This window comes from Diadema antillarum, unplaced genomic scaffold (genome assembly GCF_040938485.1).
Source record: "Diadema antillarum isolate AM-2024a unplaced genomic scaffold, OU_Dant_1.0 seq00001295_RagTag, whole genome shotgun sequence".
NCBI lineage: Eukaryota > Metazoa > Echinodermata > Echinoidea > Diadematoida > Diadematidae > Diadema > Diadema antillarum.
The window spans coordinates 542,354-569,625 of NW_027272074.1; the positions used below are offsets into that span (position 1 = coordinate 542,354).

General features: G+C 41.1%; 1 protein-coding gene across 2 annotated transcripts in view; it reads right to left on the reverse strand.

The window, feature by feature from the left end:
- Positions 1 to 709: 709 nt before the first annotated feature.
- LOC139708041 (fibroblast growth factor 8b-like) overlaps positions 710 to 27,272 on the reverse strand; it is a 70,009-nt gene continuing 43,446 nt past the window's right edge. For both annotated transcript variants that reach the window (XM_071620029.1, XM_071620028.1), the window contains exons 4-5: positions 8,265 to 8,368; positions 710 to 1,029 (exon numbers count right to left, since the gene is read on the reverse strand). In XM_071620029.1, the coding sequence (XP_071476130.1) occupies positions 715 to 1,029; positions 8,265 to 8,368 (419 nt within the window). In that variant the 3' untranslated portion in view covers positions 710 to 714. The remainder of the gene's footprint in view (positions 1,030 to 8,264; positions 8,369 to 27,272) is intronic.

Genomic DNA, 27,272 nt, shown 5'->3' on the forward strand with positions numbered 1-27,272 from the left:
TGGCTTCTGCAAAACTCTGTAAACGCCTCAGATCTATATATACGCTTGATCGTTGTTGCTCTGTGTCGCGAAGGGAAGATTTCATGTAACAATATATACAGATACTCAAATCTCAATAAATGCAGAAAAACAACGTGGCGTTGTACAGATGAGCAGAAATCAAGAGTGCGCGCTCCGACACGCGAGGTGCATGATGGGAATGGCAGGTTCGTGCGTTGGATTACGCACAGCCCCGCGATGAAGAATGTGATCACGCGCTCGGCGATCCGCAGTCAGCTGTCTCTGACGTTTGTTCTCGTGTAAATGGCGCCAATGGGGAGTTGGAGCAAATATGACGTAAGTGCAACTCAAGCATAATAAATAAATATTCTTAGAAAACACTTCTTTGAAGTCGTTTTGGTATAGTATTAAATAAGAAATAATATAAATTACAAATCTTCATATAAAAATACTGTTGAGAGTCAACGATACACAACAAGACTGTACTCTTGCACAGGATGAGCATATGTCTGTTGGCTGGTTGACTGGGGCCCAAACGGTTGACCTCAATCGGCTCCCATGGCGCTTTCTGGCGATTCAACCAAATACGCGTATGACGTCACTTTGTCATGTGACCACATATATGATATATAGTACACGTAGAACTCAATATTTCCATACGAGCATTTCTTTATCATCTTATCATTATTTCGTAACATACAAGGAGGTCCTGCATCACCTATTACTGTCTCCAGACTGTGTTCTACTAATGCTCTCGCCTGATTCCCGACCAACTTGCCACAAAGTTTGCTGGATTTCGTCGCTAAAGTACTTCATGTTATTGTCCTCCTCGGGGTTCGAGAGCGGGATGACCATGAAATGCGAGGCTCTGCTGGATGGTCTGTTTCTTGTTGCTCTCCTCGGCTCTCCGTGGCGATTAAAACCCACTAGCCAGTCCTTACGGCGCGCAGCCGCGATTAATACGTAATATGATTCCGAGTATGTTTCATGGAATACACAGCTCACGCCCTCGTTGCTTCTTGGTTTCCTCTGTAAGACAAGAGAAAGGAAGAAAACAAAAGGGAAGCAAGGAAGTTATGACCAGAGATATCACATTGATTACAAAGATAACTGTGATATTAGCAGTAACCCTGGCAGTGGTAATAGCGAGCTTTAGATCCGCGACGCCAACGCTAAGACGACGCAGCCTCTTGGGTTAGATGGAAACAGCTGTCTCGCGCATGCGCAGAACACCATTTTTGGCATGATTAGCGTCTTCGCAGATCCATAACTCGCTACTGATAGACATTAAAACAACTTGGGCAATTTCAAATGAGATTTGATTGCTGGTCCCTTCGTAGGAATTTTCCATTCGATCATTGTCTCATTCCCATATTGCGTGAAAAGCAATGATAATGATGTCTAAAGTAGATATGGATGTCACATGGACTCTAAATCATTGTTTGTTCTTTAACGATGTTGTTTATTCACAGTCTTTCTTTGTAACGAGTGCGTATTTTGATAAACTTTTATACCGAACGACAGTAAACTGTTACGAGCTTGCCACTTCCAAATTGGGTGACATGCCTCACGGAAGCACATGGTAAAGATAACAACTGCTAAACCATTATTTAGCCGCTGATGCCCGATGCACATCAAAGCTCATCAACACATCTCAAAAGGTTAAATCTACGTTTCACCTGCACCCCGGACAGATTCACCAACGCAGATGGCACAATGATGTCATTTGTCATTTTAAGCTGATATTTAGAGCAAAGGTTTAAAGGTCAAAAGGGTAAGAAGGTATTGGTAGTCCATATTTTTACAAATAAAACAGGGACAATGGTGCGAATACTTTGCATTGTCAGTATCGCTTCTATCTAAATATTGTCTTTTTCATATACAGATGGTATAATCCTTTACCTGTGCAAAAGTATGCAGATTAAAGAGGTGATAAATGTCAACGTGACAATGGAATCAATTTAAAGGACTTTGCGAGATAAAAGACGTATTAGAATGGTAACCTACATAGTAATAACAACTGTGCCACCTGGCTTTGGGAAATATGTAAATGCTGTTTAGGGTTGTTGTGATATTAGAAGTGGCTATTAATGGTATAGGGTTTAGATAAAAAGGGACAAAGACCACGTACTTTTTTCTTTTCCAGAGTGTACAAACATGTATGTCCCGGTGTTTTTGAAACATCCGTAGTGCTATACGTGTCTGACGTGGCAGATATCAAATCGTAACAAATATATATATTAGCGACGATCTGCAGAAAGCTATGACAGTGCTAGCGTCTGATCAATTACAAGGATACAATATCTTTGAAATGCCGAGTTAATGATAGTGATCCTACGGTGAATAATATAGGTTTTCCCGGCCAATTTCGGACTTTTGTCAGTCCAATTCCTAATGGCTGCATTCAATTTAGCAAAATTTAGCGTAGATGACATGTTCGGTATTTCAATTTTATGATCTCTTCATTCAAATTCATTTTGGAGTATTCAAATTACCTTTAGCCGCATTCTAATTAACACTTTTTCAATTGAAATTTGTAAAACAAGCACCATTTCGTTATTCGTTCATTCAATTTAGAATGATATAGTCACGTGATCATGGACTTGCTGCACTCGTTCATTCGAATTCATTTCTGGGGTCCAATTTAACATCTTTTGCAGTCAATTTAGCACGCATGTTTATGCTTTGGTTCTTTCTTTATTTTTTTTTCAACATATAGTTATTGTTTTGCAAGCGTCATTACATTTCATATTTTCGTATTCATTTTAGAGATTTTGGCAACAGTTTTTTTTTTCCTTCAATGTGCTTATTGAGTCTTCCACTCCGAAGATAGTGCATGTGGTCACAACTTATCTGGTCGTTGAGCGCTTTATTCCGAGTGTGTCGGCCAGTTATAGGAAGTCAAGGTTATGATCATCAAATGTTCCTATAATTCTTTTTCTGTCTCCTTCAGAAATACGTCTGTATCTAACTTCTGCTGTCATGACTGTAAGAAGACGAAGTTAATCTGTAGTATTGGTACACGTAGGCCTAAAATTACATGTATATGAAAGAAAAGGGGCGTTACAGAACAACAAACTCGAGTTATATAGGGTCAAAAATATGATACTTTTACTGCTTAACCGTGCGTGGGTGAAACAAAAAGTCACATAGAAATAATACGCGTTTAAATGTTCTCACCTTTTCATAAAAGAAATAACATGACGTTAATTAATGCCCGTTTTACGAATTCGAAGGCACATGTGCAAATTTCATTGATCGAAAGGCTAAATTGAACGAACAACTTGCAATTTTGAATGACAGAATGTGCAGTGACGAGGATTTTCGCTAAGTTGAGTGAACCTTCTATCAAATGGATTGACAAAAGTGCGAAATTGGCCGGGAAAACCTATACTTAAATAAACAATTATGCTAACAAAAAAAAAAAAGAAAAAGAAGATGATGAATGAAAACATAAATGAGAAAAAGAATAGATTGTATCCATATAAGACGGAAATTTAGTTTAAATCTTCTGAAATAACTGCAGTCGTGGGTTGAAGTGGCCACAATTAAGTACTAGTATTCATTCGTAGCGTGTGCATTATACATGTTTGTGTGTGTGTTAAGAGAAGAAGGAATGAATAGAGTGCGACCTCAGCAATGCGATGGGAGTGCGTGTGAACAACAACACAGAAGATGCCCCTGGCATTAAATTTTACATGGCAGTGTACAGGTGACTGCGTTATACACCAAGCGAGGGCCGGGGACTAGGAACGAAATTCCTTTTCTTTTCTTTTTTTTTTCATTCATATATGCTTGGAACGAAATTCTGATCCACTGGTCTTAAGTTTTTCTCCTGCTTATTGCATACTTGTCAGAGGCTCGCATTTCTCCTCTTAGATTGCATAACATAATACTTTCTTTCCTCTGAAGAAGCAGCAGACAACTTCGTTGCCATTGTTTACGGGGATAGGTACATGAGACTATGCCCCGTTGTTCACGTATGAAAATGATGGGACAGAAGGCAGCGAAGTGGCCAACCAAAGACGAAATTCGATCGTCTGCCCCCTTTTGAAATATAAGGGACCCCCCGTAGATCACCACCCCAATTTGGCTGTGATGACTCTATGAGGATGTTTGGATGTATGACTACTTCGTTACTGTACACAACACGTAAAACGGCGCCTTAGGGCTTGGTGGCCCTGGGTTTTTTCCCCTTATTTTTCTCTCTTCGTTTTAGTCCACTGTGCTTTATGTTCAACCCCTTAACATCCGTCGCATCACATCAATGCGAGGGGGCGTCGCCTCGTCTCATAACACCAAACCAATGCTCAGAAACGTCATAATCCAAAGAAACGTTTGAGGAAAGAGAGAGAGAAGGATAAAGACAGAGAGAGGAACCCGAACTGACCCCTATTCATCGGACTTCCGGCAGTCGTGAGGTATTGTCTAAAGCACTTGATGAATAGAGGCAGGGCATTTTCCTTTTTCATTTCCGACTTTTTTTTTCTCTCTTCTGTCTATTATTTTGTAATGTATTGCACACGGACTAAAATCACGCTGACTAAAATGTCTGCGTATTGGCGGTATGGATATATATGAGGCGGTAACCGCAGATCTCTCGCTCAACGGCGAAGTCACGGAGAGGTCTCCCGAAGCAGTCATTTTCAGGGTTTGACCTTGAGTTGGTTCTGATTTTGACTTGGCGCGGTGTAAGATTTTTCCTTCCCGCAGGGGGTATGGCAAAGGAAAAAAAAGACAAGAAAGGGGGGAAATATCGAAAGAAAGAGAGAACTGTTGTTTATGTCGCATCGACTGCTTGCATGACTCGGGTAGATTTAGATATGGGGTACAAAATGATTTACTCGGCCCCTTAGTCCTACCACAGTATACCTTCAGTACAAAGGGCCAAATAATACGTGAGTAAGGCAATTTCAAAAGTTTAATTCAGCCAAACTTATGCTTTTCTTCCGTCTTGTCTAATTTCTTGTTTATCTCGAGGTCAATGCTGACGATTCTGATGAAACAATAAAAGAAAGCAGATTACCATCTTCTCGTTTTGCCTTTTATAACTGAAGTCATTTCCCCCTCCAAAGAGAACGCATCTATGTAATCATCCTAAAGTACCATGTCCATTACAAACTTTGGCGGTCATGACCCTTCATCCTATCGATTTTTCAGCAGTTCAAACAATAACATACATTGAACAGATTGTTGTCTGCCCAACGTTATCTTCCCTTGATTCACCTCACTCTATATTTTCACAGATCATCACTGTCGTTTCTTCTTTTTCATCTTTCACCCGTGCATACATGTCCCATAAAATTAACTTACTTACAGTATGTGCCATACAAAGACAGAAAGGTGTGCAACAACACGACACGGAGTATTGTGAGCAAAAAACCAAAGTACATGTCAATAATTATATTCGTCCATTGCTCTCCTCTTATTACTAAGCACATGCTGTGGCACTACTGCGTACGGTGGCCGTTCCAGGATCCAGGACCGGTTCAACCCCGTGTCGTCGGTCCCCAGGCAACCGCGTGTGTGGATTCACCGCTCTCCCGTAGTCTTTACCGGGATCCCCAAATATTTGAGGTTCTCATGGTTGTGTTCCCAATAAATATTTCTTCCGAGTACAGCGGCTGCAACTGTGCGGAGAATCTTTGTTTCATAATGATAGATGGTTCCTTGTTGGCTTCTACTCAGTCCAGGATGCTGTGACCGACTAAAACTGGCTTTGTTTTGTCATAATCGGCTAAAGGTAAGGGCTTAGCTTAGCCATCAGCTGGAATAAGGGAAGGTCGGTCGAAAACTCTTAAAGAGAAGTGTTTCAGAGTTCATGGTGTCGGTGAATGTTCGCTGGATTTGTGGGCACACTCTCGAAATTTTAGTTTACGCTAGCTAAAATGGAGGACAATGTTAAACACACTGAGTAAACCGACAGACTCCCATATCCCTCGCCATTTAAAGGTACAAATTGGGTGACACTACATTTGCTCCTGCGACAATTGCGCTGGTCTTATTTTCTCCAAGGACTTAGGGTTATAGGGCTTGGGATGTGATACGGTTTTAGGTTTAGTTCGATGTGAGGATTAGGATCAGAATAAAGGTTATGTTTTTTGGTAGAATTTATGTCTTTCTTTAGCGTGCAATATACACATATTTCATGGAAGCAACTGCCGTAGGAGCAAATGTCACGCAACCACAAATTCAGTTGCCATGTTTATGTCCTCTCTCTTTTTGAGACTTGCGCGTATATAGACACTTGGCGATATAATCAAAGTATCACTAAATCATTTGTGTTAGAAGTCGTATTTTAAGAGTGCTACAACTGCACTACTCTCGATTTATATTGTTACATCAAAGAATTTTGCCGGTATTTGCAGCTAATAGACTGAACTTCTTTTTTCCCCCAAAAAAAAATACAAACGTCTTCCCCGTGAACACTTTGCAATTGTCTACGGTCCTCTTTGTTTTCACGTTTGTCGGGCTGGCTTATGAAACAAAATTAATGAAAACAAGAAAGAAAATCGCTATGCTACAGACGAGCGATCCTAGAATTACCATGACACAGTCCCGAGATTATACAAAGAGATAGGACGAGTTTCACTAGTGACAATGATTATATGGGACATAAGACTGTTGACAAATGTCGTCACGAAATGAACTAAACTCTGCTGCTATCGACTGTACTCTAGTTATCAACGGACATGAAGATATGACATTTTCTTGGGCTGTATGTAGGCCTACACGTATCTTTGCGTACGCGCGCGTGTGTGTACAGTGCGTCGATGATGAAGTGAACGAAGCTGAATGTTCTGCGAGCGCATCACACCTCTGCATATGGGATCCACTGAATGTCTGAATATATATATCCACCTATGGACATTGTAGATGGGTAAGTGCAAATTCCACATATTATTGTTCGAGTTATGATATCGGTATCACACTAATGTAACTTGGAAACTCTATATCTTTGGCATATAAATCGTGTCTTTATAGTTCCATTTATGTGGCATGGATTATTATCTTTTACGATTTTCGTAATTGATGTTACCCAGAAATGATGTCCCTTTAATATTCCAGGCCCGTATTTACTGTAGACCTATATCTTTGGTATCATGCACTCAGGCATTGCCGAAACGCTTTGTACTCGAGGGGACACAAGTGCGATTTTATTTGCTATGTACACACATTCAAACAGCTACAGTTTACTTTATTTAGTGACGAAATGGGGGTAGAGGGGTTTCTGCGTTCTCAGCTGCCCGTGATCGAGCCATGGTGTATGGGGGCAAACCATTGAGGGGGAGCGGCTGTGTCGGAAAACATGACTTAACCTTGCCATTGCAAACGTCTGCTCCAATTGACGAAGTGACCTTTATTCCTCTTTATCATGCTCTTTGCATTGCCTATTGCACCTAGAGCACATGCAGCTTCGACTTTTCATGTAGACATTTTAACACGAAAAATTCACGTTCTATTTGAGGATTTGATTTTTAATGAGTATGTCATTAATTTTGGCACAATTTTCATACACGACATGCATGATTGTACATCGATTACTGCATATTGGTATCATCCAGGGAATGTCTCCTCTATTTAATATCTAACTAAGATAATGACATACAAATAGCGAGCATAAAAACTTCTTCCTTCCGCAGCGTGTAGCCACGACAGGCTGCAAGACAGTTAATGACGTCATTGACGGATCAAACTAGAGGATGACATCAAATTGAGCAATCATCAAAATCGAATACAGGTCTCATATCAAAGGCATGTCTAATGAAAGGGTATGTAACATAAATGTCTATTACTAAATAAGTCAGGTCCGCCAAATTTGGGAACAATATGTCTTCTCTCGGTTGATTTTTAAACGTGACATATCGTCGGGGATATAGTGTGTTAGGCCATGTCGGCAACAATAATATTGCTAGATTTTTTTTTCTTCTATTGATTTGTTTATCTATTTCACTTATTTATTAGCCATTGGCTGGGGCAAATTATCTCCGATATAGGATTTCATTTTTTCCCATTAGGTACAGAAAAATCATGTAAGCAATAAAAAATGAGGGAAAAAAAACCTACTGTGACTTTCAACAAATCAGCATCCATAACCAAGAAGACATGGTTTGGTTGTGTAGAGACTTTCTACATATTTTTTATTAATGCCAACAAGATTACGCGCAAAGTCAGCATCATGACCTTTAAAAAGGCCAATATTGTTTCGTTGTCAAGCAGAGAAATGACAAAAGTAGCGTAAAAAATAACAGAAAATGACTTACCTTCCCTACCAAGTCGCCCCTGCTGTTGATGCATAAATAATATTTTGACTTTACTCCTTGTATTAGCGTCTCATTGAAGTCTATCGTCTTGAATCTTATCAATGCTGTGAGGAAGAAGAAGAAGGAGAAGAAAAGAAGAAAACAATATTATTTCAAGAGCTGTCTGTATGATTTTAAAAGTATTTAATTACCAAAGTTTTATCAATCGATGAATTTCTAACCCCATGCAATTTTCACCATGTTTGTGTTTTGTCTGTAGATTTGCCTGTAGAAAGAATACGTACACTAAAATTAAAGCATTTTTGTGTGCCTATGTGTGATTGTCCTCTATTTTAATTTGTTTGTATGGCTGTCATTTCTAAGATAATTGCAAACCACCTAGGTTAATCACATGAAAATGTTCTGCTGATAAAGATGTTTTGTTTCTTTCAAAGGCATATGGGAGACCGAACACACTTACGACTGTGAAAAGAAATGAAAAGGAAAAATAAAGGCACATTTTCTCTTAACCATATCTTTATGTCGATGTACTAAATCTCAAATTAATAGGAGTCGATCTTTGCGCTTTATTGTATGTCTACATCTGAATGAGCAGAAATATGTTCTTTCTCCTTCCAAAAGCTCCCCCCTCTCTCTCCCTCCCCTTTCTCTTTCTTTCACCATTGTTTCCTTCACTTTTATATCTCTTGTCACCCTCAAGACTTCATTCTTCACCGGCTCCCGCCATCTCCATAGTATTTAAGCACTAACCACATCAGACATCACCGGCCCTGCTTCTCCCTACTTCCCCGAGGTGTCAACTTCCAAAGTTGACAGACCCTTTTCCACAGCACCCATATGCGCTTAACCCCCTCCTGTCTCCATGACAACGTAACCCCACCATCATCCTCATCCTCATATAGTCGTCGAGTCCCATGGTGACTCACGCCGCACTTTTTGGCGGCCACACGATCAAGACGTGTTTCCTCTGCCCCCTTCTCCGGCTGATGTTTGCCCTTAATTCATGGAGGATCGTCTAACTCGTGTCATCCAATCGCCTAATTAATTTAATCAACACCACCCGACAGTTTGTTAAGTTTCAAATTCAATCATCTCCGCCGTGTATACCACGCGTATGTTTCAACGATTATACACCAAGGAGCAGTTCCCCGGGTATAAAACTTTGCAGAAAGGATTTCCTCCCCCCTCCCACCATTTATTCTCCTTCCTCTGGCACGAGAAAAGAAGAAAGGGTTTTCTTCCTCTTTAAAGACCTGACAGGAGCCCCAGTACTTAGAGCCAATATACTTCGAATCTTTAGCCATCAAACTAATTCTCTCCCAATAGCTTGGGGATGGAATTTCACTGGCTTTTGTGGCGATATCGTGACTTAGTTGCAAAGTGGCCGGTTCTGATGGAGAATAATTCTCACTAGCCGCAGGTCATTTACACAGGCCAGTCACTTCTTAGTTCAAAGGCGAAATGAGAACAAATTCCACACACAGTCATTTCTTAACGACAATCTCTAAACGCTTGTTCAAATTGCCCAGTTTTCCCCCTCTCTCTTCTCCCCCTCGGAGAAGCAGAGGTTCACCCAAGTTCGAATGAGTGCCACAGCAATTCTTCACTGCCAACCGACTGTCCTGTTGGTGTTCATAGCCAACCTAGAAGTCTCTTCCTGATTGCACCTTGTATACAAGGAATTTTGTTAATGTCACTTACACTTTTTTCTCTTTGCGATTCAAGGTGCCGTATATTATTCGCGTTCTGGCGTCATCTTACAATAAAGTAACGATTCTCTATGCATTTTGATAGCAGTAAGGCCCCATTGTGAAATCGCCAAGTTAGTGTTTAGCTCTTTTTTTTTCGTAGGTTCTCGGTAACAGGTAACGAAACGTGGCGTGAGTAGCTTTGTTGCCGGGACATAACGCTGTCGTATAAGATGTGATACTGGACTGATGAGGTGTGATATTATCATCCGTTATTCTCACTCCCACATTCTTTTTGGAGAATCGTGTAATCGCTGTTTAAAAATGGATGTAGCCAGACTCTATCAAAGTAATTCAGCCTAGTCTATTTTGGGCTAATGTTCGAAAAACTCATAAGTCATTGCGAATCTATGAACAAAAACTCTTGTATTTCTACTGGCGTGGTTAAAATTCCAGAATCACAATACATGTTGCATATCAGCTGATGAATTCCAACTATGGGGAAATTCGTATAAACACGATTAATATGTCATGAAGATATTTCTATTCAGTGCAGAAAGAGAGAGAGAGAAAGAGAGAGATGGCGGGGGAGGGGAGCTTATCTTGGCTTCATGAAGAACTTACTAGCGTGGACCCGCAGTTCGTTGCCGGGTCTCTATCCGACATGACACTCACGCAAGAAATCACAATTTCATGAACCAATGAGAAAGAATAAAAAGCAAATAAGGAGGGGAAAAAATCCTCATATGTTTTGATTGATTTCATGCCCAATATAACCGAACAAACATCATTTAGAGCTCGCTTTCAAGCCGAAGCTCTTCTAACAACTCAGCGCCCTATCCGCCGCGGTGGGAAGAACTCGACAGCGGAAGAAGCAAGTGGAGTTTTCGACACCTCGCCGACAAAAGCGCGCCCGTCCGAGGTGGGGTTAAACCATAACAGGTCTCCTTAGCGATTGTCCCCTTCGTGTAGACCAGACCTTGGAGCGTGAGGTACAAGCCGCTACACCCGAACCTCGCTTTGTTGGTAATTATTTTAACAAGTGGCTTAAAAACAGGGCTCAGAGAACTTACCTAGTTGGCCGCTCTCCCTCTGTTTAGTTCATTTTTTCTCTTTTCCCCATTTGCTCTTCATTGTGCTTGAATTTCGTACCTCCGTTTTATTCTTTTTTTCCAAGACTGAAGGGCTGTATATACATATTCTTGAAAAACACCAGATACACTCTGTTCTCATAAAAACATTGTTATTTACCATTTAGCTCGTATAGACTTACTGGGAGAAGTTAAAGTTACGATTTGTCATAGTACATGTAGTAAGAGACGCTTATTAATAATGACCCCCTCACTTGCATCTATCGTTATTACAAGCTATGGTTTGTGCAACTCGCAGCACAAGACTGCTTCATGGCCCTATTATATCGGTCGGTTGTGTGCTTAAATTGCCTCGAAGAAGTCCGCTAATTGTTCCCCCCCCCCCTCCTAAAATGGTACTGGTGGTTGCAGTTCCAGTCTGTGGGAGGATCTACGTCCCTGCAGGTATTTGTTCTATGGTGAGACACGATTAAGCATCATCACTGCCCTCGAGGACTTTGAATCTTTTCGAAACACTGAAAATCCTCCAGGAAGACTGGTTACTGATGACCACAGCTCTCTGTATACGGCGGAGAGCTGTAAGCACTCCCTGCCTGTAGACGACCAAACGGTTTCGGTATATCTTGGAGTGAATATACATGTATATATTTAATAACTACGCGAGTCTTAATTAGGCTCAAAAACTTCATTAGGTTTCTACACGTGACTCTTAAAACACGATTGCATTGATTAAATTTCTAAGTACAGAGACGACAAAGGAGGGTACAGGTGGTAGTTGAAAATAATGAGGGGATGAAAATAGGATCTGAGAATAAGGATCAAGTATATTTGAGTATGTGTAAGATATTGCGCAAAAGGTGCAGAGGGAGCAACTGAACAGCAAAAAAGTATGATAACGAAGAAGATGAAGATGAATTCAAGTTCTCAAGTTCTCTGTTGGGTTGGAGCCAAGAATTTGCGGCGGGAATTGGAGTAATCATTGATTAACACCATAACTGATATTTTCATTACTCGCGACGCTGATACACGGATGTATCACGGACTCCTTCCGCAAGCTATGCACTCGGGGACATGGCCAAGAATCATGGCTAGACGACCGGTATTAAAGGTCGTGATTCTCTGCTCTAAACCCGCCAAATTTCCAAGAAATTTCGCGGCGATTGACATCAAGACAAAAAGGGTCAAAGTTTATTTCGAACTTATATTCGGCTGCTAGATTCATACCGGGAAAGGGTGCGGGTAGAAACAGTTATTAAATTCCTGTCCGTTTATTGGAATAGTTAAACGTTTTCTGTTTGACTTATATAGTATTAAGTACAGAATTTTCATGTGGAAGACAATCTGCTACACTTTAATAGAAAACGTTCATTGGATGATATTATTAGGTCGAGATGCATCATACTATTGCGTGAACTCCAGGGGGTGTCTAGATATATGGCTCCGCTACCTTTAAAACGAGACTTCTTCCCACAGTGATACAGACAAGGCGACGAATTGAGTTGGACGGAGGATCCATTCGAGATGAAGAGAGGGGGAGGGGGATGGAGTGGAGTGGGGAAGAGAAAATAAGAGGGAGAGAGAGAAAGGCAAAGAGAGCCGGAGGGAGATTTGTTTACATTACGTAATCTATCGTGACCCGAAACAAGGACACCTATCATCTGGTGATTTACGCCTCGCCGTTATCAAGTGCGGCGCGTGGCGCTGGGCAAGACATTAACCCCAAATTATCACTCACGAGAGCATTTCTGAGCGTGATCGCAAGAGAATAACTGCAGCGATTAGTCTCGCACCAAGGACCAGGCATTGCACGAGGTTGTAAGTGGGCCATGACAAGTATTCAAGAGGAACATTCCTATGTACTAGCTTGTATTTGACCGTGATTCTGCCCCTTGTTAGATCTCTAGGGGGGACTTTCTAGGCTGGTGTCTGCTGTAACTACCGATATGGGAGTCATCAAACATCTTTAAAGTCATGCAATTGTTTGGAAACATAGGCTAATAAACAGTTGAAATGGGGTGGGACAAGATTGGGTCACCCCTGGCAACGGCATACGCTTGTGTTCAGACTCATAAGTAGGTCCATACAACCGCTTTCGACATGCATCCTCAAATCTCATGCTCCACAGACCTTGACCATGATTTCAAACAAAACAAAATGAACAGAACAAAACTACACAAAACAAAAACAATATGGTACGCCACCGAAATCAACTGGAGTGTGAAGAATGGGGATGTACAACAGGACAATCACTCCCTGGACAGTTTCTGTAGAGCAATTTACTCACAACCAATCATTCCCAGTGGTGACTGTCCCATATATCTGAAAAGACATTCAGGAACCTGTGCGGGGTAGTCGTCCAGGGGCGAGTGTCCCTAATCTATGAACCCTTATCTGTCCCTTAGCATGTCCCATATCTATGTTACGCTTTTCTTTACTGAATATCATATCTCCCAGTTTTAGGTACGATAAAACACACACGCACTCACACACAAAAGCTCCCATTAAAACAAGGAACAACTATCATATAAAATCAGGGAATTTTCATCAATAAGAACCAACTATTTTACCGAATGTGACCACTGTAAAGCCACTCAACGTGTAACTTTCTTGTTTTGGCACAGGCGCGAGGATTGGGGGATGGTTAGTGGAATTAGATCAAAACAGAGATCATCAAATCGCAACAAAGGATATTAATTTACATAAAAAATAATGAACGATCTGTCTTGAATACGCTCAGAGGTTCGACTCATCATTTCTTATGGGATGTGTAGTCTGTAAACAATCTTGATAATCTCGAGAAAATGTAAAATTACTAATACTCAACGATAAGAGTCGTGAGAGCAATGCGACTACTCTGACGTGGTGATTTAGTAAGAGCATTTAACGACAAAACAAGAGTCAGAATTTGTAATAGTCAGTTAAAGGTCCTGTTTACCTTTGGGAGCAGTGATTTAAAAATTTGCAAGATATCACATTTGATGCATATGTGTAGGTCTGTTGTTTCACAAAACAACCTATACCATAATAAAAAAGATTGCAATAAAGTCTAAAATATAAGGAGATATCACTATTTTTCTCAATAAACCATAACTGTAGACGGTTTAGTCTGGAAACATTTTTATTATAACTGTTGTTCACATTTTGTGTATTTAACAATACTTAACATCGATTATAAAGATTCAAATTTTTACAGTGGCTGTTTCTATCCCTGACTCACATTTTAGAACGACATGTTAAAGCACTAATGCTGGGTCTTTGTTTCATATGCAAATGGTAAATTATGCCTTTAATGTTGGTTAGCTGCTTTTGTTTTACTTCGGTTCTGCAACTTAAAATTTTCTTTTCAGTCCATATCTCCTCCTTAAAGATATCCCTACACCGTATACTGAGATATCGACAGGCTGAGCCTCCTACCCCTGCGAGTAGATCATACAGGTGAAGCACCTATGCAATCGACCCCTCGTGCTCTGTCGCTCCAGGAGAGAGGGGCACAAAACTGCTATCTTTTCTGGGAGGAATAAAATTCTTTAAAGTAAACTGTTGTCGCGCTAATGGGCACCTGCCAACGGAAGGAAGCGGTGAGTGCTGATGGGTATCTTCCCTCACCTGGGAGTCATACCAAGCAGCATTCTAAGGGTTAAGGTGAACGGTAATTAGCAATTTCTCATTCAGCCCTCGACAGACAAGATGCAAAGAATGACCCAACTTTCGATCGCTGCAGCGAGGAACATAGTATTTCGCCTTCCTAGAGAAATTAAGATGAACCAGATTACAAAAATACAGTCACGTACTATCAATGTTGCTGATCGCTCATTCCTAAAATTGAATTAGGGGTTTCCCTCACTTGGTTTCGCAAGTGAAGTGCGTGATCTTCACACGCACACCGATTCGTCATCTTACAGTAATATAATATTAATATTTTCTTAATAGAAGCACACCTTGCAAAGTGGTAGATGTAAGCCAATTACTTTGGGCATTAATCACCTTTTCTGCGATATAAATAAGCACCAAACCCCTCCCGCTTCTGATAAGAATAACTTCTTGTTTCATAGAGGAAGCGCAATGGATGGAAAATGAAAAAAAAAAAATAGCGTAACAATCGCGTCGTGCGATTTCTGCCTTTCTAATAGCCAGAGCAATGTATGAGCCAAGATTCCACCCGCCCCTGGACGAAATCAAAATCCGTGGAGAGGGCGTGTACTTTTATGGCTCGTTGGAGCAAGTAACAATCTTGTGAAAATCTCGTCTCTACTCCAGATCTCATCCCCCCCCCCCCATCCCTCTCTCTCCGCAGAAACTCATCTCTTTCTTGTTTCTCCATAGACTCATGCGCGCTTCCTCCTATAGCCGAGCCCCTTCCTGAGGTGGAGAAGCTGACACTGCGAAGATCTCTTCGAGACTGGCTTGTTCTGAAATAGCACCAGGAGAAAACCACACTTCCATCGAGGCCCCTGGATTCTGGCCCACGCTCCATTCTCTACAAAGCTCAGTAATACAGGTGTAACAAGGGTCTATACAGGTTTCACTGCATGGATAGGCCTACAACTTAGATCGGGCAATACGGATGCGACAAAGCTGATGAATATTGCACCCATTTAGAGGAATACGGAATAGCACGATGAAATGTGTCATGTTATCGATACGCTCTTTGCAGAAAGCAGGAGCGTAAAATCTGTAACTCCGAAATGTGACAAATTATTGGGTTTTTTTTAAGATGGCTGGAATATATTAATTTCCAAGCTTTTACGCTCCGAAATTATGTTAGTAATGAACATGTGGTAAAGATAGAGCATTGTGCATGAACACGGTATACACATAAAGTGACGTATCCTTCGCTTATGCTGTTCACACTTATGGCCTTTTGTACATTGCATAGTAGAATACATGTGCAATAACGGTTTCTCATGTGACATCAGAATTCACTATCCATTTACTTCAGTCCGGTAACATTCTTTAAACGTGAGACGACTGTGGGACTCGTCGAACTCAAGCTACGAACGATTATAGATAATCAATGTACACGAAACGTTGCAAGCTGGTCATGCTGGTGTCTATACTCTATACATGGACGTCTCAGGAACATACGTACTGCGAGGCGTTTTTGAGCTCCAGCCAACTTTATAACCGCAACATTCCACTCACGAACCAGAATACGATGGAGAAGCAAAAGAAAAAAATTGCCCGAATCCTCAATTACAGGTCCACTCGGTTGCTGCTGGAGTTCAACAATTTTGAGATCGTGAGAGGAAGAAGTTCAAACACTCATCGTCACTTCACCATCATCAGTATTCTACAGTCATTCCGCCATGAGCGCGCTACAATAGAACGGACCAACTCTTCTACGCCAACGTACTTTGTCCCCGCTCTGTCAGCATACCGAAGACTCCTTCAACACGTCGAGTTCAAAGGTACAGGTTTAGGGGCCTTTCTTCGAAAATGTTTGTCACCTCTGTGTTTCTCCACCAAAATTCCCTCCCCCTCCCCCTCTCCCCTAATCTCTTCCCCAAGTTTCTAGACTCTCTGGTATTGTCAAGTTTCCCTGGACCCTGTTTCATAAAGCTGTTCGTAAAGTTACGAACAACTTACGAGCGGCTGGTGATCAGTTCTGATGTGCTATAATCATCAGAATTTCCATAATTCAGCACAAGAACTGATCACCAGTCGCTCGCAAATTGTTCGTAACTTTACGAACAGCTTTATGAAACACCCCCTGGTCTCTAAATGTTGTCAATCTTCCAATGAACGCATTAACTCCTCACACATTTGATATCTATTGTGTGTGTGTGTGCGCGCGCGCGCGCGCGTGTGTGTGTATGTGTGTGATGTAGCTCCTTATTTTCTTCAACGGTCAAAGGGCAATTAAACGATCATAAAATCTCTGCGTTTTCCATGTGCTGACGAAAAATACATTGTTGACATTATAACATGGCTACAATCCCTACAGGCAAGGGAATAAATTGCGTAAGCAGGGAAGTGGAAGAGACTCCCTGGTGTAAGGGAGGTTACTGTAGTTGCACTGAGAATTAAAGTAAAATGAATTGCTTAATGATATTCCAGCGTCATCTGTAACTGAAACTTACAGAGAAAATACCCGAAACGGTGTACCCGTAATTCCTTGCCATACAAAGATCACGTCGGATGTGAATCCCGCCTGCATTAACATCATCTTAAGTAGATATAACGTCAGATGGGTTTACAGCACGTGATTTCTTTATACTGTCGTCACCTAGGCTGTAGTGGTAGAAGTACGGTGCTACTGATCCGTCTTCATCACCTTCTTCTTCATCATCGTCGTCACTATCACGTGCCAACCAACTGCTTTATACCATAGACCATCTGATATCATTTGTAGCGAACAGTTCAACATCTTCGTCTGATTTCAAACGCCAATGTCTAGATATTAGGCCTACATCCATGACTCACGAAAAAAGAAAGGAACAGAATTGCGAAGTCGCAATCAAATTTGCTGACCAAAATACTTATACCAGCAAACTCTCCAAGATTTTAAAGCAGCCGACAGCAGGATCTAAACGTGTGCATGACTCACTTTCCTAATGCATTTTTACACTCTCTTTACTTGCTACAGGTCTTTACTGAAAATTAGGAACCACGGGTTGAATCTATCATACCAAGGTCCTTTCAACTGCATATGACCCAACCTAGTTAGCCTCTACTTGTTGAAATCGCCCTTCCCCTTTCCCATCTTTGCTTGTCGAGAATATTCTGAAGGATTGCGATTTGTTTGTCCACGAACCTCATTCCTGCCACAGACGAACACAAGTTGCGAACTCTTCTAATGGGTCACCCTGGCGCTTACTTGATGGTTATTAACTTGTTGTTGCTAAGTGGATAAAGATATCTCGTCTTTCTGGGACAAGTCTCGAGCCATTTTGATTACCCTCATTTGTTCACATTTTCAGATCTATAACGACATAATTTTACGAGTTCTCTTTCCCGGGACAGCAAATAGAAGTTCCCATCACAGCTTTAGAGAAAGTAGAGGAAAGTGTTGAGGTAATGTGTTCAAAACGTTGTACATCGGTAGCTCTAAAACGTTTTGGCCCAAAGAATTCGTTGTCGCAGACTATGGACATGAATGTCTTTTTGTCTTCTTAAGTACGGCTTCCTGTGCAAAGCCACAATACACGTTCGGCTTCCCTTGCTAAATGACTCGCGAAAACACTGTCTTCAGGCCAACAAAAGGCGACAAATTTATCCAGATTTGCCCTACACCGCATCAACAAAGAGACACCATTACGTCATCTACAGCGGTGGCCGGCAGACTTCGGTGTGTGGTCCATCGGTTCGACTGGGGGAGGACGAGTGAGCTGAGTGCCGCTCTCGAGGAAAATTACCCTCAAATGAAATTTAATTGCTGATCGCTTTATTACGTCTCATCATCCGCTTTGGCTGCCTCTAGATGTGGCAGAACGACCAGGAGAATTGGCAATGCCAGTCGCCGGGTTTTCTCTCTCTTCAAATGCTCAAGAGGCCTAAACTGCCAGGAAAAGCCATCGCCCACTGGACAAGAGGGGCTTTGGAATTTCGAACAAACAAAGAGATTTGACTTCTTTCGCTTTACAAACTAATAGGGGTGAGTAATGAAGAGAACCTAGGGATTGACGAGGTTGAGTAAGCCCCTTGTGCTGGTTCCTTTAGGAATCTGTGAACCCCTCGTGTGCTTGCACTGAAAGAGAATAAGTTACCAACTCAGGTCCAAATCTGCTCTCAAGTGTCATCAAAGACGCCTGAATGCCACGATGAATAGATGGGACTAAAGAGCTGGGATGACAGGAGAATGCACTCATTAATATTTACAAGGAAGGTACAATGGGCATCGAGTAGGAGTTCTCTTACCAAGCCTCCAGAGCTACAAGTAACAACTTCATTATCTCCTTTCAGGCTTCGCACAGCACTTACTGCTAACTAAACTTCGAGGAAGGTGGGACTTACCGGACTGAACTCTTCATCTATCCGGTGAACTTAGGAGCTGGTCGGTCGATGATCTGAACAAATGAGTGCCTTCAAATTCACTAGTCCTGGGTGTATGTATTCACAGCTTCAGTGTTCCCGACCATTGAGCATAACATGCTTTCTATGCAAAATAGTTGTCTATTTACCAAAAACGCCAATATGAGGGTTGCATATGCGATTCAGGGTGAAATAAAAAAGAACATAACAAAACGATCCAGGCCAGTGGTTCTAGGCCAGGCACACACAAATTGAATCACCTCCGCCGAGAAAGACAGGGGTTGTCGAATATAGCAATTGAACAGATATTCGTTCATCATGCACATGCTTTTTCCGTTTTGAATTATGTACACTGCGTACTTCTTCGGCAAAGTAGGGAGATTAACGATATCGTGGGTTGCAGTATACCCTCACTAACATGTCGTCGAGCACGTTATAAATAACATCTTTTCCTCTACTGTCTCTGTGTCTATTTACACTACTTATACCAGGGGCTGCAGAAAGCGGAAATAAACAAACATGCAGGAACGGTGGGGGAACTGTTTGGTGGTACGTGTGCTACACCGTCATGTTTGGCGGTACAACCAGGTCCCAAATCAAAGAGGCGATCGATGGATAGTCAATATTTGAGAGAGTGTGTGTGAGAGAAGAGAGGCCTCTGTGTAGACGGGAGGAGAAGTTTGGTGAGAATATAGCGGGGTGATGGAGATCACATCCGGTCGAAATTCTTTCATTCTTTGGGTCTCGAATGGGAGCCGCCAGCCCGTACTCCCTTCTCAATAAACTTCGAAAGCTTTTCCGTACATTGACAGGTATCCTACCCTCACATCTCAGTCCTCCAATGCTCTCATACCAAGTCCCGCAACCACATACAGCCTACATGAACCATGAGTAATCAAACTTGCAAGCAAACGCACAAGCATTGCGACAACAAAACTGATGACTAGATTTCGTTGGATACCTATACATACTTGTGATGCCATTACAGCATGTTCCAGCTCATTAACACTCTAAAATAATTTCAGCAGACAGTAATTGGAAAATAATCACAACGCCTTTACTTGTCTACATGCATGGGATGGAGTCACAAGTACAAGTATAATGGTCGTATCAACACGGGAATGTAAACATGCGAACAGTACGATTATCATTTTGGAAGAATACTCACACATACATGCACGTACTTGGACACAAAAATGCGCTGCAATTAAAGCGAACGCATCTGTGCTGTAAGAAAAAAAAAATGACTCCACAAAATATCTAGGTACGTGTGATGGCATATTGGCGTGTCATTTTGCCCAAGCTCATTTCACACATTCACAACGTTCAGACCTGGTTATTCAGATTGGACACATATCCTTTCACAAACAGAATAAACACGGCTTAAGTTTGAGCCCAGCAAGTGGCATTGAGTCACTTGATATTATTCTGTTCGATTTTTCCATGATCATAATTATCATTGACAGTTTTATTGCCAAATGCCTTGAATATAACGAGCTGCTAATAGCATGGCCGAGCTAGGCTGTACTTATTTGGGTGGTGTTGCGGACATCAGTCAACTTCAAGCCAAGTTGCCAATGCAATCATTTGCTTTTTTAGATGGTATAGATTTTGAAACGCTATCTCTTATTATTTGAGTTAGTGCCTGGGAAGCGCGTTCTGCAAGAAAACTTTTCAGAGGCAGAAGATATTGCACCATTTGGAAAAATAATCATCAACATATAAAGGATATTTATTTTGATGAAGATTGGTAGTGATTGATGAGGTGTTCACATTACGTAGACTGTAGGAATTCCACCTGATGTTAAGGTATAAAACAACAAATCCAGTCTGAGCAATAAGCACGGAAAAATTCGAATCTTCCTATTTTAACTGGGGTCACCTCTGCCACAAGTCCCCCCCCCCCCACACACACACACACAAATAGATAAATAAATGAAATTTAAAAAAAAAATCTTTTGCCACGCCGTTTCGCTTTGTCGGTTGGCACAACAATTTCTGCAAATGCGGTATGCACCCAATTTTCTGCAACAATGACAAGGCTTTGGCAAAACTATTCTAGAAATGTGTGGGATCGTTCGTTCGTGAATTCTCTTTATCCCAGACTCGTCTTCGTGAAGGAGGAAAATAATATGATCATTGAGTTGAGACAGAAGTGGCAGCTCTAGTCGTGATGACAACGTCTAACCAACATGCATAATATAGGCAAAGATTCCATTTAAAGTGAACGCACGGTATATCCACAGGTGGAATATAATGAAACAGGTGTAATGACATCGTCACTGGAACTCACTAGCGCATTAACGGATTTTAGGGATTACACCTTACTACCAAAATGTATCTTTCTCCTAAGATATTGTTATTGCAAATGTTCTTTACTGCAATTAACCTTTAAACATTTGCTGCACTACTTTTGGAAGTATGTTCTGAGAAGCATGATCTGGCACACAGGCAAAACGAGTGTGTTTGTACATACCTCGTCAGACATGTCAGACATAAACATGTCTGTTATCAAGTATCAAGTCATATCACATCGGTGCACGTTGTGGATAAGCAAGCAAGAATCCAGTGACAAAAATGACAAGTCATTATGCATGTTGCACATTTTGGAAGTCCTGCTGTAGACATACTATGGTTGAAGAGGGCCGAAACGGTTCTTTAACCCTACAAATCGTGATAATAAAGACCGTGTCTACCCCTCTCATACTCTTCGTCTATTCATCGGCACATGTTATCTTTACAAAGTTGCGATTCACAGTAGCTTTTTGTCAACAATGCCGACTCGCTCTGTCGTACGATGGAGCGCGCCGGCAAACACGCAGCGAGACTATGGAAATTGTGCGCCTTTGTTGGTGATTTGCAACCGCCGTACTTTTTTTATTGTCCCTCAGTCCTTTTATCCCACTGCCATTGCTTTAATATGATGCCTTTTCAGAGCAACCCAAATTCGACCCATGAGCCCCTGTCTATACCGCAGTCCTCATCGTCCCCCACTTGCTCACCAAGCCGCCGGCATGACCTATCCCAATGGGTTGTGTGTTTTTTTGTTTGTTAAAAACATATATTTTTTGGGGGGTCTTTTTAATATGAGATTCTTTTATTCATCTCTTCCAACAGATGTTATAAGTTTGTTTTGATATAAATATATACTATACATATCAGACAATCATACATATGTGTAGAAGCCAAAATACTGCTGAGCCAAAGGTCACATCATGAGAAACGAAAAATTAACCCCTCCCCCCCCCCCCCCAAAAAAAAAAAAAAAAAAAAATCTGACCAGTGTAAACGCCCACATCACTGTGCATTGTCTTCCACCAATATGTTTATTTCATAGAACTCAAATGCATATTCTGCACACATTCTTTGGCAAACATGATTTCTCAGTCAAACAGACAATTGACCCGACTAGACAGTGCCTTTAGACGAATTCAATTAAGATAAATTCATTTTTGTGGTTGTTGTTGTATGAAAGCGATGTACGGGGCAGTCCGAGTGATTAGAGCAGCATAGTTTACCTGCATGAAAGACAATCACGTCTACTAGTAGTACTTGTGAAGTACTGGGTCCCCCCCCCCTTTTTTTTTTTTAGCGGGGATGCAGGTACGTACGCAGGGTTTACTCATCTTTTTACATTTGATGCAGATTGTGTTTACATCAAGACGAACTGCACATCGACTTTGTAACCTCGTGCTAACCTCGGGCCGAAATGAAAAATCATGTTAACTGCAAAGTCTCGGCATACAGCTAGCTCTTAAATTGGTGAAAATGAATGGGAGTGATTGAAGAGACGTTGGAGAGTGGAGGGGCGCGCTTCAAGTCGTAACAACACGGCCAGGAAGCTGCGCGCAATCTCGGAGACGTCAGGTTGATGTGTTTGAGAATGTTAAAGGTAGACGCCATGAACTTGCAAGGCATCATGGGAAAAGAAAAGGTGGATGGGGTGTTAACGTAAGAGCAAAACTTTGACGCGTCCATGGCTGTAAGGACCACGGTATCAGGACTGCTGCTATTGACATTCAATGGAAACAGGCAGTGTCAGTGAAAGATTTAAGCCTGGTGTTGGTAGTGATCATAGTCGCGGCATTTGCAAATGGTATTCTAAACAATATTTTGATGATGAAAATCATAAATTAGAAGCGGTCGTGAAAAGAGCACCGTCTTAAAAAGTTTCTTGTAACATGAAACATGAGGGAGAACTCCAGAATACGAATTTGCCATGGAAAGAACAACCAATCAGCTATTAGAACTGCACCCGTTGCTATGGTGGACGCGATAATCAAATATGCAGTTTGGATCCCACTTCACATGCATGGACATTGCGAGTTGCATACTGCTCTGTAAAATAAGAGCCAGGGCTTGGGGTGTCTATAGACTCTATCATTGATAATCGAAAAAAAAATGAGGCAATATCTTTGGTTAAAAGAAGTCTCTATCTGATTCGCACTTATTGGCATTACAAAGTATTGTTTATTTGTTTGTTTGTAAAGTGTCATCATTCTGTGGCGATAAAGCCACGAACTACGAATAAAATCAAAAGGTTTACGACGTGCGAAGCGGCTGGAATGGGAAGAAAGCATACTTTAACTTTTATAAACAAATGAAAGAGGACAGTAATGGGCCTTCTCCTTAAAAGAATTAAAAAATAGACAACGGTAACAAATCTCTGAAAGCTTTTAATTGGTATTATCATGGACAAAATGCTTGGCGGAGGAGGACTGTTTGACAGGCGCGCTTTCACGAATCCATTAGCGACTGGAAAATGACCTCTACACGGAGAGGTCGGCCCTTTAATGTCGCAAGATTAGAGGTACCCCATTTAGAGAAAAATACCTTGCTTTTCTGCGCAGCTATTACTACTTGTTTGTGACAGAAAAATACGAAATGAGTGATCGCTTTCTACTCGGCAGGTGCTGTTAAGTGGTAAAAATAGATGAATAGGAATTCGATATTTTTCTCGTGTCGAAGGTGATAAAGGGCATGTTTTTTTGGAAAAGCTAATTCACAAGCCGTGCTGAAGGAAAGAAAAGATCCCTCGCTGTGATATCTGTGTACTATAGCGCACATCACCAGTAGCGATAGGGATGAACTAACTAACTAAACAGTGTATGGCCCTACAGCATACTTTGCCCCAATATAAGAACACTACATTTTGTTTTGTGTGCTCATTGTTTGTTTATCTATGTGTTTGTTTGTTTATTCTCGTCTTCTAGAATAATTTTCGTGTTGACGTTCGGGTGAAAAACAATAATAATGTCTTTCTTAAAACCATAATTGCCACGTGCTTACAGCCATGTAGTGGTTAATATTTTGAGTACTATCGTCCACATTAAGTGAAACAAACTGAACAATTGATAACAGAGTCAAACGAACATACATGACAGAAAGTCATTGCCTATGACTGTCGATATTGTTGAAGGGCGGATAAAGTCATTATACTTGTCAATGCATGTTGGTAAATGATTAATCTTATTACGAATCATAATTTTGAAGAAAAACAATCATCAGTTTCTTGAATAGTAGAGACACAATGAAATTCTCTTAAAAAACGGTATTGTATGATTATTTTGTTTAATAAATCGATCATTCGGGCAACTACTGACAGACCACTTTCATAATACATTAGACTCCTCTGCATATTACGTAACAGTGAGTATCCATGGCAACCCAAAAGCATGGCAGAGGCTTGTCCAACCATAGCAACGACTTAAGGAATTTACATTCTGATTGATTAACGCAAGAACAATTCAGTGACATGTGAGAGTTTTGGAACAGCTATAATGGCGAGGTTGCTATGGCGAAGCATGCAAATGCAGTTGGATACAAAATGAAAATCGAGTATTTGCGCAGGTCCTCAAGGATATAGATTTTCCAAGCCTTGTGCGGTATAGCAGACAGCATAGATACGACAAACCTCACTCAACTACTTTCGTCCTCAAAAAGATCCTTGATTTCTACACTACTGACCCTTCAGCAAAATGAAAACAACAACAAATAAAAGTGACGGTAGTAGCAGAACGTGTGAATGCGTATGGGGCTCCATGCAAAGCAATACGATAAAAGGGAATACTGGTAATGTTGAAGGCTAATGTTCTTTTCTGTGATATTGAGGCATCATATAAAAGGCTATTCGCACGCTTTATAGAGAAAGTGTTCCGCTAGTGAAGGCTGCACGAAAGAGAGCGACCATGATCTCTACGCAGACTGACCATGCACAGCCTAGCTATGCATCGACTGCAGTGCCGGGGAAGTGCAATTACAAATCCTGACGACCTTCCGACAAATTTTCAACATCAATTAACCAATTTATGTCTACTGCAGCCAAGGTAGAACACTTGAGAGTTAATCCAGGTTATGCGAAAAGTAAGCTCCTTGGACCGGAAGGCTGCCAGGGGTGGGGTAGGGAGTCGCGCAAACAACAGCTACAACATAATTATACAACACGGCAGTCCCCGACCTTGTGACTGAGTGCGAGTCACACCCATCGGCGTAGACAACTATTAGGCGCCCCTTGAGAGTAGGCTAGCGGGACGAGCGAAATTAGGTCGCATCTATCCGCGTCGAACATCCCGAGAAGAAAAATCAAATCCACCCACTTGATGCGTTTAAAAGATAACAATAAAAAAGAACCATCCTTGGAGGAGAGTCTAGACTGATACGCATTTAGGAGAAACCCAGCTCAGATTCAAGTTTCTTGGCAAATGCCCGCTTCTTCCGTTCCTGGCTGGTGACAGTTAATGCAGCGAGTTTTTGCCCCCTTCTCCTTCCTATAGCTGCGAAGCGTTAGCAGGGTGGCTATGTCATGAAGATACCACATTAGTTTACACACGCCTGTTAAAGCGACATGTTACCCCCTTTTCAAACAAGACTTGGATAAGGAGCAGCATAATCGGACATTATTTACAAAGTTTCAGAGGTATTCACAATTTCAGTGATATTACATGGTCGCAATAATGATTACGCAAATTAGAAGAACTGGTAATAATGTCACCGCTTAACAAGTGTCCCCCTATTCCCTCGAACAAATTGTAATCTTATTTCCATTTCAATACAAGGGAGGTTGGATCCATCGCACCAACTTATAGAGGAGATGTTATAACATATAGCGTTGACGACTTTCAAATAGAAGATGATTTATTCACCAAGTTATTGCCCACAATGAATTTCAATTTTTAAATGTGTGTGTGCGTATGTGTATACCATACACTCTTAAAAACGGAAGAGTTATGAGGCGATGACATCAGTTTCTAAAGTGCATATCTTGTTACAACTAATGTTACCAAACTTACATAATATTTGATACTTTAGGTTCGATTTACATATAGAACTGCCCATGCAAATGGATTAATTTTACTCGATTCATCAAAGTCAGCTCCTTAGAAGAAATCATTATACCCTGTGAGAATGTAATTCCTTTTATATCATGTAGTGACAAAATAACGCTACGACAATTGGAATAATAATGATAATGATAATAACAATGATTATAGCTACAGATTTATATCTTGTAGCTCATTTCTAAGCAGTGGAAGTGACCATATGCTTTACAAACAGAAAGAAACAATCGACCAAAAAGTAATATTTATTATTTCACTTTGATTTTAACCGTGTGAATAATCATCTTCTTATATTTTGATGTTCTAAAGCTAGGATCACAATTCGAATCATACACGGGCTAAGATTCATTTGTAGGGATGCCCAAATAAGATTTTTAATGGCATAATAGCGGAATTCAAGTTCAGCTCGGTCGCGAGAGGCGAATAGCCTATTCACTGCGTCCCATCAATGGGGTTTTATCATTGCGAATTCGACACTCGACCAAAGGACTGAATACTGTAACAAACAGTCACAATAACTTCGACGCCATACCAGAAAAATATGTTGCCAAAACACACAGCGAGAAGAGAAAAAAAAAGTTCTTCACGGGCTCCAACAGCAGGGGGTATAGTTGTGATGGAACATCGATTGGATTTCTGTAAATATAGCAAGATGTTTTCTAAACTTTTGGAAACCTGCAGCGTTTTTGCAAGTACACATTTATTTTTTGTCAGGTGAGTAATACAACTGCGCCTCATTTAGCTTTGCAGCGGCATGCACGATGTCCAGTGGTAAAAGCTGTCGCATATTTTGCGAGTAAAAAGAGAACAATTTAGGCTTGTGTTCTAGAATATTGGGAGAACTTCTTTAACTTCATCTGACTATCAATATCTTTTAGGGCCCTGAATGAAAAAAAAAAACCCACCTAATATTTGTCTCCT